This window comes from Quercus lobata, chromosome 4 (genome assembly GCF_001633185.2).
Source record: "Quercus lobata isolate SW786 chromosome 4, ValleyOak3.0 Primary Assembly, whole genome shotgun sequence".
NCBI classification, from domain to species: domain Eukaryota; kingdom Viridiplantae; phylum Streptophyta; class Magnoliopsida; order Fagales; family Fagaceae; genus Quercus; species Quercus lobata.
In genome coordinates, this window is record NC_044907.1 from 8,741,939 (window position 1) to 8,764,039 (window position 22,101).

At 34.6% G+C, this 22,101-nt stretch overlaps 1 protein-coding gene across 1 annotated transcript; it reads left to right on the forward strand.

Annotated features, from left to right (window-relative positions):
• The first annotated feature begins 5,192 nt into the window (after positions 1–5,192).
• Positions 5,193–21,431, forward strand: LOC115984515 (disease resistance protein RPP13-like). The gene is made up of 2 exons (XM_031107534.1): positions 5,193–5,411; positions 18,480–21,431. The coding sequence occupies exons 1-2, from the start codon at positions 5,193–5,195 to the stop codon at positions 21,429–21,431; spliced, it is 3,171 nt and encodes a 1,056-aa protein (XP_030963394.1).
• Positions 21,432–22,101: the final 670 nt, after the last annotated feature.

Here is a 22,101-nt window from a genome sequence, read left to right on the forward strand (position 1 = left end):
TGAGAGTGAACTTGTTGAGCATATGTCAGATATGTGATCAAGAATTTATGGTGCTGTTCTCAAAAAGGAAATGCCTTGTGTTGAATGAGTCAGGAAAGAAACTCATAAGTGGTGTTCACTCTAGACAACTGTTATGGATTGGTACCTGATGCTGATATTGTGTGCAATAACATTCGTTTGCCAAATAAAGAGCTATGGCACCAAAGGATGGGACATGCTAGTTAAAAACATCTTTCAATTGTATCTAAGTATGAATCAGTTTCGGGGATACCAAAGCTCAGTAGAGTGAACAATGTTGTGTATGGACCGTGTCAGCTTGGGAAATAGACAAAAGCTAAACATTCAGGCACTCAGACATCAACTACATCTAGACCATTGGAGCTACTGCATTTGGATCTCATAGGTCCAACAAAAACTGAGTCTCTTGGAGGAAAGAGATACATCATGGTTGTGATAGATGATTTTACCAGGTACACTTGGGGTCATTCTTCTAAGATCTAAGTCAGATGCTCCTGAGCACATTAAAGCCTTGTGTACAAGATTGCAAAATGAGAAGAGCTTGAAAATTGATCGAATTCGAAGTGATCATGGTAAAGATCACTTCGAATTCGAGAACTCATACATAGAGTCCTTTTGCACTAGATTAGGTATATCGCAAGAATTCTCTACTCCTATTACTCCTCAGAAAAATAGTGTAGTAGAAAGAAAGAACAAAGTTATTCAGGAGATGGCTAGAACCATGTTGCACAATAAGGATGTGGCTAGAAATTTGTGAGGAGAAGCCGTCAACACTGCTTGTCATATGGTTAACAGGGTGTATTTCAAACTGGGTACCAAGAAAACTCCCTATGAGTTATGGAAGGGAAGAAAGCCAAATGTGAAGTATTTCAGAATCTTTGGAAGTACTTGTTTCATTCTCAAGGATAGAGAGAATGTGGGAAAATTTGATTCCTGAAGCGATGAAGGAATATTTCTAAGATACTTCTCTACTAGCAAGGCTTATCGAGTATACAACAAGAGAATCAAGAAGGTGATGGAAACAGTAAATGTTGTTATCGATGAAGCTTTAGAGTCTGGTTCTAAGAAAATTAGTGAGGAGATCCCCAAGGAAATTATTCCTCCTGAGCCTAGGGGTGTTCAAGAAATTGTTAATCAAGAGCCCACATCTCTAAGTACTCCCAGTACTCTAAGTGTTGTAGAAGGTTCAGCAGACATACCTACCTCACCTGATTCTGAATCCCATGAAGAAAAAGGACCTTCCTCAAGGATAAAGTTGAATCATCATCCTGAAATTATTGTGGGAAATATGAATGAACTTACACTAAGGAAGTTTACAGTTGATAAATGTGTTGCTAACTTTGTGTCTTACTCTTGTTATTTGTCACAAGTTGAACCCAACAAGGTTGAGGAAGCTCTTCAGGATGAAAGCTGGGTTGAGGCAATGCACAATGAACTGCTTCAGTTTCAAAGGAATGATGTTTGGACTCTAGTATCTAGACCAAAAGGTGAGCACATCATTGGCACAAAGTGGATATTCCGCAATAAGACTAATGAGGAGGGAAATGTGATCCACAACAAGGCTCGTCTTGTGGCTCAAGGATACTCTCAAATGGAAGGAGTAGACTATGATGAAACATTTTCTCTTGTAGCTCATATGGAATCCATCAGGATTCTCCTAGCCCTAGCGTGTCACTTGAAGTTCATGTGTTGTACCTCAAGAAGGCACGCTATGGTTTAAAGCAAGCACCTATAGCATGGTATGATAGGCTTACACAAGAGAAAAAGCTGATCAAACACTCTTCATAAAAAGGGAAGACGGCGAGTTGATAGTTGCTCAAGTCTATGTTGATGATATCATTTTCGGGTCGACAAAGGATGAACTTTCTCATAGTTTCTTTAAACTCATGCAAGCTGAGTTCGAGATGATCATGATTGGAGAGTTGAATCACTTCCTTGGGTTGTAGATTCATCAACAAGAGTCAGGTATATTCATATCTCAATCTAAATATGCTAAAAATCTTGTGAAAAATTTTGGTTTGGAATTTACAAGTTTTATTAGAACCCCCATGAGCCCAAATGTTAAACTCACTGTTGATTTGTTAGGAAAAAGTGTTGATTCCCCTCTATATAGAAGCATGATAGGTAGTCTTTTTTACCTTACTGCTAATAGACCTGACACTAGTTACAGTGTGGGAGTATGTGCTAGATATTAGGCTAATCCCAAAGAGTCTCATATGATTGCTTTGAAAAGAATCATAAAGTATGTCAAAACCACTACCGATTTTAGTGTGTGGTATAGCAAGGACACTAATGATGACTGATGATCAGAAGGTTGATTTGTTCACTAAACCTCTTAATAGCAAACGATTTGAATTCTTTTGCCAAAACATTGGGGTTATCTCCATGGATTGATCTCCTCTCCTCCTCCTCCTTCTTTCTCATGCATTTGCATCTAGTTTTATGCTATGTGTTGTTTTAACATGTTTTTATTTGTTGTTTTCAGTTTTGCTTTATTTTGTTTTTACATAAAAAAAAAAAAAAAAAAAATTGAAAAATTAGAAAAATATAAAAACAATGTATGTTTTGTGTACATTGGTACTTGTGTACCTTGGATGGCCATTGAAATAAAGTTTTCTAAACTTTATATCTTTTGTAGCTTAAATGAGCATCTCTGTGCATAACTAAGCAAGTGAGCTTTGTGGCTCGTGTTTGTAATGAGTAAGATTATGTAATCTCTTGCACTTAACACCCATATCACCTTTTTTTTTTTTTTTTTTTTTAATGGGAAGGACTAAAAATTTATAAGAGAAATGTATGAATAACCATCTTACCACTAAAGCCCGCCAATCATGAAATGACATCTGTTTGCCTCTACATAGCAAAATTGCAATGTCAAAAGCTTAACATAATTGGGTATTTCTTCTCTCTCTTATATGCCCATGCATGATATGCTCAAAAGAAAAATATGCAAAGAAAATCAAAAGCAAAAAGAATCAAAATGCTTTATATATGACTGCAAGCGTGGTTTAGGAGAAGTGAGAGTTATAGGATGTACTTTGAAGGTGATAGTCCCCATTAATCAGTTATGATTATGTGTGAGTTAAATTGATTTTCTCATATCTCAAATCATCATAACATGAGACACATATGCAATCTTGCGATGTTTTCACACACAACACGCACAATTCTTTGCTACATTTGATACATGTGCAGGTATAGTGTGATTTGACCATCATAAGAAATACATGTGTTGTTGTATACTCACTAAATTGTATAGACTTGTTTTTGAAATATAAAATTGGTTAGACTTGTTTTGTGTGTGTGTGTGTTTTGGATCTAAATGCTTGACATTTATTTTTTTTTGGTTGAGAGATGATTTTGAAAGCTTAAAAATGTTGTTTGGATCTTTGGTTGAGTAGCTTGCTTGATTGCATACATTTCTATGTTTTTCTTTTCTTTGAAAAATTGTTTTTATCAAGCTTGATAGCTTCTCGACAGATAGCTATCTATTGAGACCCTTGGATTGCTTTTTCTTGACAGATCTTATCACATTTTCGATATATTGAAGCTTTCTGGAATTTGTCTTGATAGCTTCTCGAAAGATTCTTGATCTATTAAGAAAGTTTTTGTCTGCTCGATAAATTCTCGATAGCTGTTTGATCCATTGAGGTTTTTTTGCCGTTGATAGATTCTTGACAGCACCTCAACAGATCCTCAATCCATCAAGCTACGATTTCTTTAAATAGCTTAAGTGTGATTTCAGTTTTCATTTTTTCATATCTCTCTCGATAGAAAACCTATCCAACTTCTCCCAAACACTCTTTTCTCACTCTTTTCATCTTCTCCACTTGGATTTCGGCCTAACTTTTGTGTTTTCCCTCTGGTATGATCTTTTTCTCCTTCTTTCTTCATGCATTTCATACATATAGACCTAGGTTTAGGGTTTTTGAATTTTTTTTGGGGTTTTCAAAATTGATGAGTTGTTTGTGAGGTTTTTAGGTGGGTTTTGTTTAAATGATCCTATATGCTCATGCATTGCATCACATTTGCATTTTCACAATGTTTCATGCATTTTAGATGTGTGTTTTATATGTTAGAATCTTATGTGTTGGTAGGTTTGGATTGGGTTGAGCCTATGGTGTTTATTTATGTTGCACGTCACATGATCATGCATTTTTCATGCATATGTACCATTCTTTTCTTTCTTTTGGTATTGTTGTTGATTGGAGCTTTTCTGCTTGTCTCTCTCTTTCTCTTTCTCTCGGATAGTCTGAGCATGGCATCTAAGCGCAAATCCACTCCGTCCTAGAACCCTCTTTGTTCCGGGGCATCTTCTTCTTTTGACTCTACTCCTCTTCATCTCTGGTTCCGTGATGAGAAGGCCCGGTTGGACTTCTTGGAGAACTTCTCCAAATGTGGCATTCATTCAGAACGCTAGGTTATCCTATTCGGACTTCTCTGATACCACTCTACCCGATGCCATTCATAGTCGGCATTGGGAGTCTCTATGTGAGATCTTGGTGAGTTCTCCCGCCGTGATCATACAGGAGCTTTACTCTAATATGCACGGATTTAATTATTTCATACCTTATTTCACCACTCATGTTCGAGGTACTTGTATAGTAGTCACTTCGGATCTTATATCCGAGGTGCTGCATGTTCCGAGGGTGGAGTTTGCTTACTACCCCGGATGTCCTCGTCTAAAGACGAGCTTCTGTCTCTCTTCTGTGAGACACCTTCATCATGGGGTGATCGTCAAAACACCTCATGCTCGGGCTTTGCAAAAGGTCCGAGGTTCCTAAATATGGTGATGAAATTTGTTTTACATCCCTTGTCTCACTATAATTCTATTACTGAGCCTTGTGCTCACCTTTTGTTATCCCTCATTGAGGGGCTTACCATTGACTTTCCCTTTTCACTTCATACTCTACCTTATAGATGTCTATAAGGATACAACAACCCATATCACGTGGATCATTCACCATGTTTCTGCCTCCTGTCCTGAGTCTGCTTATTTCACCATTATGGGTGCCATTAGCGGCACGTTCATTAGACGGAGTGAGGCCCAGCTTCGACTGAAGTGGCCACAAACCGAGAGGGCAACTCCTCTAGCCTCTTCTGCTCCATCCACCTCTGCTCCTTCTTTCGCAGGTGGTGTGACTCTCGAGGCCATCATGATATAGCTTGAGCACATGGAAGCTCGCCTTGACACTCTTAGTGATGAGTTGTGTCAGGTGAATACTCGTGTTGGTCATATCACACGACGACAGGCTATTATGGGTGGCTTCACTGCGTCTCCATCTCCATCTCCATCTCCACAGGCTTTCGAGGATAAGGGCGATGATGATGGCTTCGGTGATGATGATGATGAGGATGAGGATGCTAGCTCTTGTAGTGACGAGGAGATGACTGTTTCTTAGTGACTTGCCCTTTGTCATTTGTGACAAAAAGGGGGAGTAGTTTTTGGTATGAGAGTAGTCATGTACTTAGGGGGAGAGTTAGTATAGGAGAATTTTTGTTAGGGGGATTGTTTATTTTTATGAGGGATGTAGTGAGGACTTTTGTATCTTTTCCTTTCTTTATCTTTTAGATACATTGTTCTTGTATATTGGTCTTGTGACCACTTAGTGATAGCAAACTTTGTATTCATTATTGATATATATATATATATATATATATATTTGATGAGGTTGTTATCACAGTTTCACCTATCTCTCCATGTGTTATTTCTTTTCTCTCTTTATACACATGCTTCTTATTTATTGTATGCAACCTTTTATTTCTGTTTCACACTAAGATGCCATGATGAGTTTTGTTTAAAGTGTTTCAAAATTATAGGTTATCAAAATCTTCCATGCCATGAACTCTCTTCTTGCAAAGTTTTTTAAGAGTTTGTGTTAGGATAAATTTTATTGTATTCAACAAGTGAGTATGAGTTGAGTGATTTATGACTTCTCTCATATTTCATTTGTTTGTTGTGGTTTTGTCATGGATTGCCAAATGGGGAGATTGTTAGGACATATGAGGAACATGTTATGAACATATGTCATTTAGAATTGGCTAATCTTTGACAAAACGCACTTTACCTATAATTGGGTAGATCGGATGTGTTTGATACTTCAAGAAACAAGAGTTCAAGTCCAAGTATTGAAGCCATGCAAATCTGTCCAAGAATCAAGTGAAGAAGTGTTGTTCATTAAAACTCGACAAATTGCTCAATAGATGTATCTATCCAGATTTAATGAGCGATTCTCGACAACTCTCGACAGAAGCTGTATCTATCGAAAATTATGAAATTCATATTTCCAGATCTGTTTTTCACGCATATCCAAGCTATGTGTTTAGATTTTCTTTTCTCCAAACTCTAGACATATATATGGATCATTTTAAGGGCCTTCATAAGGTTGTTGCACTTGTTGTTACATTCATATTCTGACCAGAGACAATCTGTCCTAGTTCATTTTTCTCTTGAAGAAGCTACTGCATTTGTACGCCATAGGGTTTTGTAACCAAGAAGCTTGTGTGTTAGTCATGTACTGGGATTCGTGCATCGATTGGTTAGTCACGTACTTAGAGCCGTGCATTGAAAGGAGAGATTGTCACTACATTATAAGTCTAATTGTGTCTTGGGGTAAGGGTTCAACTGTAGATTGGTATAAGGTACTGGGATTCCTTTACCTGTAACTGTTTGTTTTGATAATAGTGGATTCTCGGGAGTGGTGATCTTAAATTCACCCTGTGGGGTTTTGCCTTGGAGGTTTTCCTCATTTGTAAACAAATCACTATGTCAAATTTATTTTCTGCTGCAGTTAGTTATTTGGTGATTTGTTTGTGTTACCACGTGTATTGCATGTTAATTAACTTAATTAATTCACTTGACTAATTAATTGGTTAATTTACCTAAGGGGCCAATACATTCTTGGCCTATCAGTAGGGACCAAAATAGTATTTGCGCCTAAATATTAATTGAGTACTTGAAGAATAATATTTGAGTACTTGGGGAAGTTTTTGGATTTTGATTCGTATATATATTGGTTATTGCCTTTGTGAAAATTTATGTTGAGAGTGTTGGTATAATTAAAAAAAATAGTAAAGTTGCTATAAATTTTAGTATGAGGGACTTATAAATTGATATGTCAATGAATATAATATTAACTGGTGTCATATGATCAACATAATATATTAACTTTTTAATTAATTCTTTTGTGTCACCACAATTTATACAATTTATATAATAATATTTATAGTTTCTATAGCGTTATTTTAAATTATTTGTTGGACTATACTTCCGTGGAACATGATAGTTTCATTTAGAACCATGACCCTTGCCTAGGAGGTGGTATATTATGTAATGTAAATATTCCCCTCATTATCTAATCTAAGAGTAGAGTAGCCTCCATAAGTTTACCCACATTCAATGTTCGGCACTAGTTGAGGAAAAACTGTCATTAGCTAAACTTAATGGCACCAACTATAACTATATATGAGATGGGTTCAAGTGTAACTCTTATAAACTTAAACATTTTTTACACCGTGGGTTTTTAAGAGATCTTACGGTTAAAAAAACACAATTACCTGATTAATACTGGGGATTCTAGCATTTTGCCCTTATTTTTAAAAAAATTTATCAATATGTCCCTATTTTGAAACTATTTAGGTCTATGCCCTTGTTTTGAAACTCGATTTTCTCAAAATCGAGTTTCAATGAAAAACTCGATTTGTAGAAAATCGAGTATGGAGCGATCAAACTTAAAAAAAAAAAAAAAAAAAAAAAAAAAAAAAAAAAAAAAAACTTGCATGGAACTTGAGTTCATGAAGCTCAAGTTCCATTAAAAATGCTGCTATAGGTCTCCCTAAACGCAGCTAAAAAAATTTGCATGGAACTCGAGTTCCATTTAAAACGCCGCTATAACACTCCTTAAACACAGCTATAAGTTTGGGGTGATCAAACTTTAAAAAAAATAATAATAATTGCATGAAACTCAAGTTCCATTTAAAACGTCGCTATAAGGGCAAAATGCTAGAATCCCTAATTAATACTAGCATTATCTCTCTGCTTGTTTATTGCTTTCCACCAAATAATATTTTCTTCAACACAATCTAACAAAAAAAATTGAAAAATAATCCCATAATCATTGATTTCACAATACTACCCATAACAAGAGTCATCATTCTCACCTACAATGGAAACATGGCAAAAGTTGTGGAAGGTCATCGTAGGTTTGTATACCCACCATGATGAGGTGGGCTTTAATTTTATTCGATGGCAAAATAGCTAAACTATTGCATTTCTGAAAGATCTTGAAGATTTTTCTGATTTGTAGGTATCTTGGGTTTAAAAAAACCATCTTGCTAGATTGGAAAAGTCTTGTAGCGTTACTGGATATGCATCACAATAGAACACTTTCATGGAATGAGTTTGTAGCTGCTGTTGCATTGGTTCATGAGAAAAGAGTGGGACAGCCAACTCATCGTAGGGTTATTGTAGATAAGCCAAAGGAGGAAGATTATTTCTATGCAAACCCACAAGAGTGCCTTTGTGAGGGAACAAATTGTGACTTGCTAGGGCATGGAAACTCAAGTAAAACAAAGTGATTGCAAGCGAACAACTCTACATCATCATTGATAACGTTCCACTGAATTTTTTTGTGGCAATTTGGTGGATAGGATTTATGTCTTCTTTCGGAAGAGTAGGCATAATGACTATGAATATACACACCTGAAACAGAGTTTTGCATGAAAAGGTAGAAAAGAACACTTCAATGCCCAATTTGGGTGTCAAAAGATTTGGTCTCTGTTGTTATTAATTTTTTTTGTTTTTATATTTATTGGTTCTTCTTCTAGTTGATGTTTTTAGTGGTTTTGATATAACTCCACATAGAAACATATCAAATGTTGTAGATTATTGTTAGAAAAGTTGCCTACTACGAATTGTTTAGAGATACTAAATGTTGAATAGAGTTGGGATTATTTTTGTGGGTTCTAGCTAGCTCAATTGGTAAAGTCTCTGATGGTTGAATAAGAGATCTGGGGTTCAATCCCCGCCTACACTAAAAACTGATTGGTGTATTGGTTTGATGATAAAAAGCTATCATCAGAAGCGGACGTTATAAGTTGAAACTCTCTCTCTCTCAAAAAAAAAAAAAGAGTTGGGATTATTTTTCAATTTTTTTTTGTTAGATTGTGTTGAAGAAAATATTATGTGGTGGAAAGTAATAAAAAAGGAGAGACAGAAAGAGAGAGAGAGCGCTAGTATTAATTAGGTAGTAAAGTGGAAAACAATAGTATTTAATGATATTTTTTTAACCATTAGATCTCTTAAAAATCTATGGTGTAAAAAAGGAGTGTAAGGTTGAATTTATTCAACCATCTTATTGGCTTTATTCCGTGCCAAATTTGCTTGTAATTCAGCATTTAGTAACCCTGTATTTAGGTGGGTTTGATGTAAGGGTAGTGAGTGAGATAGAGTGAAGTTTGCTCAAGAGTGTGCAAGAAAACAGAGTGTCGCGGCTGGGTCTCGCGGGTGACTCGCGGCTTCAAGCCGCCAGAAGCAACCTCACGTGCCAAGCATGCTGGAAGGTGAACAGTCTGCTAGCTGGAGCACTACAGGACAAAACAGGACAACTGGCCATATGGTTATCTCGCGACTGGATCTCGCGACTTAGTCAAGCCGCAAGGTCAAGCCGCGAGCCACCCCTGTTTTGTAGAATTCTGACGTTTCACATTCCTCTCCACTCCAGTATAAATACCCCTATTACCCACGATTGAAAGAGAGCTTCCAGAGAGAATTTTGAGAGAGAAACCCTAAAGAAAAACCAGATTGTTTCACCCACAATCTCTACCTTAGAATCTCTTCAAATTCCTCAACTCTCTTCCTCTCCATTGTCAAATCCTTGAGAGGCTTTATACCAAACCAGGTTCTCATCATCATCATCATTGTGAGACTGCTGTTTGGATTTCTGGGAAGCAGTTAGGAAGGAACCAATCTTCATTGGTTGATGCTACGGTCTAGTAGCGGAATTCGGGAAGCTAGAAAAGAAAAAGGTTCGGCGTAACCTCGTTGGAGCAAGAAGCTTGGAGGGCTTAGGTGCACTGGGTAGATTAGGCTTGGAGGGTCTATTGCTGTCCTTGTATCCCAACTATATTTTCTAGTGGATTGATTACCGCTTGGAGGGCGGCGGAGAGGTTTTTCGCCGAGGGCTTCGGTTTCCTCTTCGATAACACATCGCGTGTTGTCTTTGTGTTTGCATCTTCCTTCCTCTCTATCTTTGCCTTTTTATTTATCTGCTGTGGATATTAATCTGTTATGGCTTAGATAGTATTTAATCAATTTCGTTTGATAGCATATGTTAAGTTTCCGCACACTTGTTGTTTGACATATTGCTTGAATTGATTAAGTTGTTATTTGGGGGTCTAAACGTTCAAAGGTGTTTTTGTACACGTTTTTGAACTTTCAAGGAGTAAGGTTTTTTTTTTTTTTTTTAGAAACTAAAAAGGAGTAAGTTTATAAGAGTTACACCAGGTGTAATTTGAATCCATCTCACTATATATATATATATATATATATATTGGTCCCACACACACACGGTAATTAGCTCGACCCCTTGAGGTTAGAGAATAAAATCATATATTTCTTTTGAGTGTTTCACTTTATATTTTACCCAAAGTATAATATGTCATACATTTGATATATATATATATATATTTTTTTTTCTTTCTCTTTTATACTTTGGTTATTTTTAAAGGTAAAAAAAAAGGCATGTGAAAAATTGTGGCTGCCCATCAATGGTCTCTGTAGTTACTACATATTAAGTTAGAGTGAGATAATTTTAAGTATGTTTAGAGCCAAATTTTTTTTCATTTTTCTATTTAAAAAAAAATACACTTTACACCTTATAATTGTAAATTTTTGGTTTAAAAAAATAAGTAAAATAATCTCTAAAATTATTTTTATAATGTTAAAAATATTAAATGATATTGATGAGGATAAAAGAATGGTCAAATGAGAGATAAGGGTGACGGTACCTATTGGGCCGTCAGCCTTTGTTTAACAGCTGACGGCACTATGAAGTGAAGAGTTCCATAGGCAGACGGGGTTATGAAGCTGAAGGGAGTCCTGAAGCTGACGGTATATAGACCGAAGGCACCATTTAGACTAACGGCACTAGCCTGTAAATGACTTGCTCTCCACGTTTCGTGAAACCTAAGAGGGATTCCTATATGGAAAGGATCCCGCAAAATACGGATAAGGAGACTCCTATAAGGAAAAGACTTCTACTCCAAGAAAAAGGGATCAACCCTTACTACTATAAAAGCCCACGCACCCTCATGAACGAAGGTACGAATAATTTACCCTCTCTAGCACTCTAGAGTAGTGAGAATAGTTCTGACTTGACCTTCGGAGGGTATTTGGCCAGTACCACACCGGTACTCTCTGTTAGGTAGTTTCTTTTCACTGTGCAGGTGCTATTTGGGGTGTGCGAGAACCGTGTGGCTCATTGGTGGTATTTTCGGCATCATCAGATATCATTTGAAAGGATAATTTAGAGAAAAATACATTTTTGTTCCTTTACATTTTGAATCATTTTTCACTTTAATCCCTACATTTTTTGAGCTTCTATTATATTCTCTAAATTTTGAAAATCCTTTTTAATTTATTCTCTATAGTCATCTCACTAACGTTTAAAGCGTACTTCGTGGAAGGTGTTTCAGGGTTCTTACCTTGTTATATTTTCATCCCAATAAAATTTCTATCTTTTACCACAAAATTATAAACCACTCATAATTCTGAATTGTGTCTAAATTTTTTTCACAGATGTCTAATTGTTTATTCATTAATCAATTATTTACTTAGATTTCAATGACAAACATTTTTTTTTTGGATCTACAATTAACAGTTCATATTTATAAAATATTTTAACCGATAAATAACAATGATGTTATTCTCATAAGTAATCCACACATCTCACGGATTCACGCTTTAGTTATCGTCCTTAATTTTGCAGATCCAAAAATTCGAAACAGTTGCAGACTAGCAATTAATTTAAATTTAATTTGTCATTCAAACTAAAACGGGTGACATCGTCACAGCAGTCATTCATGGCCAAAAACCTTATATGCTTTAAAATGATGCTTGAAAACACGTGGTTAGATGCTTTAGATCAACACACACTCGCATATTATTAGTACTTTATGATTTCCGGTCAAAATAGCCAAGTATTGATTCGAGACTAATCAATTGAACCAAATGAGATAGCACAATCAATTTTGGGAATGCTCAGATTCAAGGACGAATGTAACCTTGGACTTGGGATCGAATGGTAATAAATGGTTCAAACTTAGGACTTAAGGAGTAGGATACAAATGGGAAGGCAGTCCAAGGCAAATAGGAAGGCAGTCCGAGGAGGAATACCTCCTCAGACAAGCTAAGCAAAGATCAGATATAGATCCCAATGATCAAAGTGACCTTCCAGGAAGCTCTAATGATAGGGACATGCGCCATAAACGTACAAGAAAGATGGGAACCCAAAAATATCTAAGGGAAAGCTGTTATCACCACATTGAATGCTTTGTAGCTAACTCCCTAGCTGCATTAATGAGGAAGTGACCTTTGAACAGTACTTTTTAAGCCTTATAACCATCCCCCAAAGACTTCTAGAGGAGGTTGATAGGACAAGTATCAGCATAAACCCTCAACTGTCCACGTGTGGGGTAAAGATGAAGGAAGAGATGTAGTATAAATGAAAGTAGAGACCTTAGAGGAAGGGGGGCTGGAAAAAGATAGAAGAGGCACTATAACAATCTAAATTGCACTTGTACTCTATTTAACTGATTTATATGAAAACTTGCCTTCTCGAACAGTGAATTCATTCAGCTCTATTTTCCTTATTCTTCCTTAATCATCATCTACACCCATTCTAATCGTTATTCATGCACTAAAACCTAGCTCTTTGACCCACTCTCTATAAATTTATTGTACTACCGAGCCAAGATCCCATACATTTTGGGCTTGGGCTGAAAAACGTGTCCCTACAATAATAATAATAAAACCCTTAGTTTCAAATATGTATTAATTTAGGGGAAAATGTATTTTTTTTGTTCCTTACATTTTGAGTCATTTCTTATTTTAGTCCTCACATTTTATGAGATCTTATTTTGGTCCTTAAAATTCAAAAATTATTTCCAATTTAATCCCTATCATCATCTTACTAATGAAAATAATCTACATGGTAGATGAAGTGCACTAATGACAAGTATGAAGCTGAGGTGGCCATTTAAAAAATGCCACATCAGCATTTTAATAAATAAATAAAAGGCATGTCAGAAAAATAAAATTATGAACTTTTAATTTTAAAAAATAAATTAAAATAGGTAAATTAAAATTTTCTTTTCACTTCATTATTTTTTTTGAAGAACACATTTGTCCTTAGAACATGATTATTCATATTCTTCATTATCATTCCCAAAGAATATGTTTGGTTGTCAAGAAAATTAAAAAATCAAGATTTTCCTTTCTTTTCTTGCATTTCTTAGCAACCAAACATGCAGAAACACATAGTAATCTTTGTATTGTGGATTGTTTAACTCTAAGATGAGAACAATATGAATTTTGAGTGGGACCAAAACCCAACAAGTCACCAAACCCACCAAATCAAATCGAAAACATTGCAACCTCAAGCAAATAAAATCTAGCAAATAAACCCATAAATCCAAATTATACTCGTTTATTCCTTTAAATAAAATTCTACTTGTTTATTCAAATCTTATTTGGGAATATCATTCACCCACAAATCATAAAGTATGTAATATTATGTAGGTTTTAGTTAGCTCAATTAATAAAGTCTCTAATAGTTGAATAAAAGATTTGGGATTCAATCCCCGCCTATACCAAAAACCGATTGGTATCTTAGTTTGATGATAAAGAGAGCAATTATTAGAAACGGATGCCATAGGCTGAAGTTCTTAAAAAAAAAAAAAAGTATTATTTTGTTAATAGTTTGAATAAGAATCTTTTGAGAGTATTTCGTTGAAGAAGTTATAATGTGTGTGAGATTTGTAGCATTTATACAAGTTTGTCGTCTCGTGAAACTAATAGGAGGTTGGCATAATTTGTCATTATACTAAAATTTGCTATAAATTGAGGACTTCTTTTTAACTTATTTGGCATATATGTAACTTCCTAAACCTTTTTTTTTTTTTTTCTACATACAAGTACTTTTTCCAAAAAGGAAGGAATCCCGTAAAGATTTGACTCTATTAAGTGATTGTATGTGTTCCAAAGGGATTTCATTTCATTTATGTTGAAACTGCCGATGGCTTGGGAACTTTCAGACAATTTGTATTGTCCTTTTTTTTAGAAAGGATAGAGTTTCCTAGATCTTGTTTCTCATTGAAATGCAACTGATCTTGCTGAAGTTGTGTTATCAATTCTCCTTGGATTTTGTCAATGACACTTTAATTGCATCTCACAAAATTCAAATAGGGTGGCTTCTCTACTAGAATCTTATGCTCAGCACTTTTTAATGTTTGCATTTGGATGGAGGAAGGAATTGTTGGCCAAAATAGGCTTTTACTCCTTTCTCACAAACTTTTCAGCAAAATGCCTCATATTTGAAACTAATTAGGAAAATGCTCTTATTTTGAAACTCGATTTTTAGCCTTATATTTGAAACTAATTAGGAAAATGCTCTTGTTTTGAAACTCGATTTTCTAAAAATCGAGTTTCAAATGTAAAACTCTATTTTTGGAACATCGAATTATAGCGAACGTAGACTTAGATTTTTTTTTTTAATTTTCAATTCACAACAACTTGATTATCCAAAAGTCAAGTTTCAATTCATCAAGTTTTAAATTGAAACTCATTTTTTAGAAAATCAAGTTTCAAAACATGGACATTTCTCTAAATAGTTTCAGATATGGGGCATTTTACTGAAAAATTTTGGCGAAAGGGGCAAATGCCCATTTTCTCCAGGAATGTCTTCATCATTTTATGCAGAATGTACTTTTTGAAGGTGTAATGTAATTTTCGTATATTAATAATATGTTTCTGAGTTTTTATCGTTGGAAAAAAAAAATTCAACATTCTATTGCTTGTTTTTTTAAGAAAAATATACTAGACCAAATGCACACTTTATCAATTAAGACGAAAGTACGAAACACACGTTTGCGTTAGTTGCATTTAGAAAATCATGGAACCAAAATTTTTATTCTTAATACTTGCCGCCTATTTTATCCTCCCTCAACCTTAAAGTGGTACTGTGGTAGTCTTGTTTTTCAATTAAACTAATCGCAGACCCAAACTTACATGATGCATGAAAATAAATAATTATTTTGTAATTGTAGTATAATGTATAATTTATTTTCTAAAATTTGTTGAAGATAATTTTGTTCTCCCTAAAAATTAAACAATTTCCAAAATTATTTCATCTTTCTATCTCTACCAATATATCATTCATTATTTGATTGATATTATTCCTTTATGAAATCGTCCATATTTTTTGAAATTATGTTATAGTGCCCTATATTTTTCTAAGTTTTGAATAAATCATTCAAATTCTTCATTTTCTTAAAGAAGATTATTATGATAATACAAAATCATAACAAAATTGCACTTAATAATCTACAATATATATTATTAATAGGCAAAACTAAGAAAAAAATTCAATTAAATTTCAAATTGGAATTCAATTAGAATTTAATTTTGCATCATATATTTCATCTAATCTAAATTTTTAAATTTTTTTGCCAAGTAAGTTAATTCATTTTAAAAATTGGATTTCAATTATATTTTAATTTTGAGTCGTGTGTCTCATTTAATTTAAGTTTTTTTTTTTTTTTTTTTTTTTTTTTTTTGTGCCTAATGAGTTAATTTAGTATAGAAAACAAAGAGTCTAATATAAATAAACAAAAAAACGAACCAAATAATATATCTAATTTTATATATAAAATTAGAGGAAGAGAGAGTTTGAATGATTTTATATGTATGAGGCTTTTTTGTATAATTAAAAAAATTCATATTTATAAGTTATTTATGTAACATACCATGACTGTATATGGTCCATTACTAACTAAGTAATATATATATATATATATATATATTTTGCTTTCTTAAAACAAAATTTAGAAAAAATTCAATTAGAATCAAAATTGGAATTTGCTTTTATTAGCCTTTCATACAAATTAAATTTTTTAGATTTTTGTTGTTATGTTTTCTTTGAACTAATGAGTATGTTTTTTTATAAGATATTAAACATAACAAGCTGTAATTGAACTGAACGATCTCATACATCTATCCCTATTCAATTTAGGAGATAATATTTGACTAATTTATTATTTTATTTTGTATTGTATTTAGTAGAATTTCACGGAAAATAATTGTGAATTGATATTGTACATTTAGTATCTAATAGTGATTTCCAAAATTATATATGTAATAGCCATGTAATGAGAAACTTGACGTAACCAATATCATGAAAATTGTAAGGAAAAACTATTTTAGTACTTCCAAATGTCCTGATCGAATTATGTTTTATATGTTTAATAACTCAAACTAATATCAATTGTACCACTACAATTTATCATTCCCGTGCATAAGCACAAATTACATACTAGTACTCAAATAATTGATAGACACATTCAAAAGCATAACCAAGATTTTTTTATTATATAAATTCAAATTCTCACTTACAATATAACTAAGTATTAACTCAAACAAAAATTAAACAAAAATATAAAAGTGAGAGAGCCTACTTGTAATGGAGAACTCAAAAATCAACCTAAAGTAGAGTTGCATGAAAGATATAGTAAATTTTTTATAAAAAATTTATAAAAAACAAGATAAGAATAAAATGAGTAAAAATAAAAGATATAGTAATATATAAATACTAAATTATCCAAGTCATATTATATAATAGAATAACATTATATTCTTATATACTATTTTTATAATGGAGTAGGATGACATCTATGAAATCAAAGAAAAAAAAAGATAATAACTTAAAAATACAAAACTAAATCACATCAACTTAAAGTATAGTTTTAAAGGACATAAAAATCCATCAACCTAAAGTGGAAATGCATGAAAAATAAAAATAAAAATTCCATCAAAAAATGAAAAATAAAAATAAAAATTCCATCAAAAAATGAAAAAAAAAATTGAGAGAAAGAAAAATGTTTTAGAAAGTGTAACATTAAGTTAAGAAAATTAATAAAAAGAAAAAGAATTTTAGAGAGAGAGTGGACGATGTGGCCACTGATGTAGCTCAACAAAAATATAGCAATAATAAATGCTATGCTTAAACTTTAAGCTTTTAGATAAATATATAGATTCATAGAAACCATCTACGTAACAATTGCCATTTTTTTTCTTTTTTCTTTTTTTTCAATAATTGACATTTATAAAGAGAGAGAGAGAGAGAGAGAGAGATTTGAATATTAGATATCATAGACACATTACTATATTAGAAGATGTCAATCAATTAAATTATAAAACTCTTGACTATTACGACTGCTCATAATATATAAATGTAAATTTATAATAATATGGGATTTAAAGCATCCCATATAAAAATTTGGAATTTAAACGTTAAGGTGTCCCAACTCCAAATGATAAAAATATGAGGATTTTCTTGTACTTTTAAGTTCAAAGTGTCCCTTTGTTAATGAGAAATTATTAAAATTTGTTATTATAGTCATGCTACTAAAATTGTTTAATTATTAAAGAAATTCAATGTAATCAAATGCAATTTTATTGAACATAATTTTTTTTCAACCACCACATACCCATGATGCAATGATCATTTCACAAGTATAAGTGTTTGTAGGATATGGGGCAAGGGTTGAGATTCAAGTCTTTAAGAGGAAGTTTCACACACATATACATTTAGATTATTCTAAAGTAAAATTTTTATCTTGTATTAAAAAAAAAAAAAAATCAAGCTATATAGAGGACATTTAGGCTCTGTTTGAGATCCGCTTATTTTGTTGAAACTGAAAACTTTTTGTTGAAAATACGGTAGATAAAAGTAAAAATTAGCTTAAATAGTACAGAAATTCATAAATAGTACCAAAAAGTGTAGTAAAGTTCATAAATAGTAGCAAAAATAAGCTAAATAAGCTAGCAAATTTCATCATTGCCAAATGCACACTTAGCATAATTTCTTTTTAATTTTGATAAAACTTTCACCATAAACTCGAACATAATTTTTCAGAATCTAAAAAATTGCATTCGGCTACATTCTCAGAAAACTCAGAGATTTCAAACGCAGCTTAATACCATTTCGTCTTTCACTTTATCCTCTCTCTCTTTTATCCCATCTCCTCCTCAGTTCCCGGTCACGAGTCCCCACCATCATCACCATCACCATCTCTCTCTCCCTCCATTCTGCCTTGTCGCTACCATTTCCATCATCACCAACTCCTGATATACCCATTCTCAATTCATGGGTTTTAGTAAATCGTTTTCTTGGGTTTTGAGGTAGGAATTTTACGTACGTACTAAAGTCAGTAATTTTACTCTTCCCTTCAGAAGAGAATCTGCAACAGTTGTCAAAGCCCACAAACGAGGAAAAAAAAGAGAAAAAGAAAATACGGTGAACACTTTGGTGGGCAGTGTGGTGGGCAGTGCTGTGACTTTCCTCTTAGCGAACGTGACTCAGTTGCTCAAAGCTGAAGCGAAGTTGCTTGGTGGGGTGAAAGAACAAGTCAAGATACTTGAAAACGAGTTGAAATTTATCAAAGTTTTCCTTCAAAATACTGAGGGAGAACAGGATGAGAATAGCACGTTGAAAGAGGTAGTCAGCCAAATCAGGGACGCAGCCTACGAGGCTGAGGATGTCATCGACACTTTCATCATAAATGCCGTAATGCACAGGAAAAGAAGTAAGTTGGAGAAGCTAATCCATTTCCGTGACCAATCAAACATGTTTCATGATGTTGCAAAGGATATAGATCGCATCAACAATGTCATCGCAAGAATTAACGAGAATAGGGGAAAGTACGTCACAGAAAAAGTCGAATCCGGAGGAGATGCAGAACAAGCGGGGCGGATACTGGACAAGCGCAGGAGAACTGTCGAGGAAGATCACGTTGTGGGCTTCAGTCAAGACACGAAGACATTGGTGGACAAGCTTGTTGAAGGGGGTTCTCAACTTGATGTCATTTCAATCGTTGGCATGGGTGGCCTAGGCAAGACCACTCTTGCCAGGAAGATTTACAACAACAATCGTGTTCAAGATCACTTTGATGTGCGAGGGTGGTTTTATGTTTCTCAAAAATACAGAATCCGAGATCTGTTGCTTGAATTTTTAAAGGTTGTGAAGCCAGCAAAGTCAGAGTTCATGATCTTGAAAGACAAATTGCACCAGGAATTATTCCAAATTTTGGAAGCTAATTATAGCTCCAATAGGGATAAATTGATAAGCGTGGAATTGTTCACAAACTTGAAAGATATGAAGGAAAAGGATGATGAAGAATTCAAAGAGATGCTGTTCCAGGGGTTGAACCGTATAAAAGACTCTCAATTGCGAGATTCATTACAGAGTTTGGTGGAGAAAATATATGAGAAGAATTGTGAAGATTTGCAAGATTTCGCTGATGATGAATTGAAAAAATGTCTATTTAGATGCTTGACAGGAAGGAGGTACCTACTAGTCCTGGATGACATATGGGACAATAATGCATGGGACGAGGTATTTACTTCCTTCCCTGATAAGCTGAAAGGAAGTAGAATATTGATCACTAGCCGCAAATCTGAAGTGGCTTTACATGCTGCAAGTCCAAATTTTCTTCCTCACCAACTTCCATTTCTTGGCAAGGAGGAAAGTTGGGAACTTTTCTCTAAGAAGGTGTTCCGAGGAGCTACTTGTCCTGACCATCTTGAAAGACTGGGGAGACAAATTGCGGAAAATTGTGGTGGTTTGCCACTAGCTATTGTGGTATTGGGGAGTCTTTTGGCCACCAAGAATAAAGAAAGTCATATATGGAGGAAGGTGACATGTAATATCATTCCGTACCTTAATGAGGAAAGATCAAATTGCTCAGACATATTGGCTCTAAGCTACGATGACTTACCCATGCACTTGAAACCTTGCTTTCTATATTTTGGTATATATCCAGAAGATTTTGAGATACCTGTGAGGCAACTAATCCAATTGTGGATAGCCGAGGGATTTATACAGCAAGCTCACAATACAAATGTGGAGGATGTTGCTGAAGAATATTTGGAGAAACTCATTGATCGAAGCTTGATTCAGGTGGCAACAAGAAGGGCAGATGGAGGAATCAAAACATGTCGTATTCATGATCTTCTACGAGACCTCTGCATAGAAGAGAGCCTTAAAGAGAAGTTTCTTGACATCCGCACAAAAGATAACTTCTCAACAAATAGCCAATCCCGCAGACTTTCCATCCAATGTGCCACCCATCTATCCATTTCAAATCCTCCTGAGCCTTCTTACACTCGTTCCTTGCTATGCTTGGGGGATGATGAAACTTCGAATGTTGAAAGCAACTTGAATTGGGTTTGTGAAACATTTAAGTTGGTTCGGGTTGTAGATCTCGGGAATATGGCAACTTTTAGCGCGATTCCCAAGAAAATAGAAAAGCTGATCCTTGTGAGGTACTTGAGGATCCAACTATGTGAGCTTGATGTATTGCCGGCTTCCATATGCAGACTCTGGAATCTGGAGACGTTGGACATGAGAAAATCTAAAATAAAATGCTTGCCTAAAGAGGTATGGAGGTTACAAAAATTAAAGCATTTGTACCTGGGTGGCCCAACATCTATACCTAAAACAAAGAAAAAAGATTTACCTAATCTTCAACTCCTTACCGGTATAGCTATAAATCAAGACACTCTGAGTCTCCTCGCCAAGGACAGATTTCCTAACTTGAAAAAGTTAGGATTACATTTTTCAAGCGGGGTCGAGTTAACGTTATTGTCAAACCTGCATCTCTCATCTCATCTGCAAACTTTGAAAATTAAAGGACTTTTTGATCTTCCAAGTCTAATATCATTCCCCTCGACTCTCACCAAGATAACCTTACTGTGCAAGAACATTTCTCCAAATGTCGTGACAGTGTTAGGTCGCCATACTATACTTCAAATACTGAAAATAAAAGGCGTCAATCCGGTACAGATGGACCTCAATTGCGATGAGAGCAGTTTTCCTCAACTGGAGGTCTTTAAAATGGCAAATTTGGAGATTATGCACTGGAATATGCAAAGTGGTGCAATGCCAAAAGTTCAACATTTGGTCATCGACAATTGCAAGTATTTGAATACTCTCCCTGACGAACTATGGTGCTTGACTGCCTTGCGGGATGTGGAAGTTTTATATCCCTCTGGAAATTTGGCAAGGAAGCTTCAACAGTTGCAAATGAAGAGTGGATGTAAGCTCCAAGTCTATCCTCCCCTGGGCGCAAGCAACTAAATGAAAGAGGGCCAATGGCTTCATCTGCTGATGTGTGTTTGGGGGCTGAGGGGTCCGCCATCCATTCAAAATTTAGGAACCTCGGTAATGTTATCCTGATCAAACAGTTGACGAAGGGATGAGCAAAACAGGGTTGCGGAATGGGCTTTTTCTTCTTGATTTTTTTTCCCGGTGTGCCGCTCTGTGACTAAGACAGTATGCTACAGCTAACAGCAAAGGAATCACTTCAGGTTTCAATATCATGTATGATATACTAGTTAGTTGTTACCTTTATCGTTTTTGGTTTTTGGTTTTTTTTGGTAATTTCCTAATTGTCCTTAGCTTGAAGTCTTTACTTTGAACGTTGCTAGTGCTATTCTTTCCAATATTCTGTTGTGTTTTTGGTAATGCGTCCGTAACATTTGCACTGGAATGTGGACTGTTCGAGTAAAAAGTTCTGTGCTTCTATAATGGCTTATAATCTGCAACCCTTCTTTTGCAGAGTGATTTCCAGTGATGCCAAAGTACCAAAATCGCTTATTTTGGTTTTAAATTAATCTCGGGCAAAAGAAATGCAGTCAATATTGATCTGATGTTATTTGAAAGTTGTCTAGATTCCATATTTAACCTTTGAGATCTGTATCTGGAGTCTTTTGGCTGAATATTGCTAAATTTGAAGTTAATTTGTGTT

Bases quoted from the DNA above. Each gene is read 5' to 3' on its own strand.
- LOC115984515 (XM_031107534.1), top strand. From the start codon at position 5,193: ATGGAAGCTCGCCTTGACACTCTTAGTGATGAGTTGTGTCAGGTGAAT. The intron at 5,412-18,479 runs GTTTCTTAGTGA...GTTTTGAGGTAG, and splicing joins GTAGTGACGAGGAGATGACT to GAATTTTACGTACGTACTAA.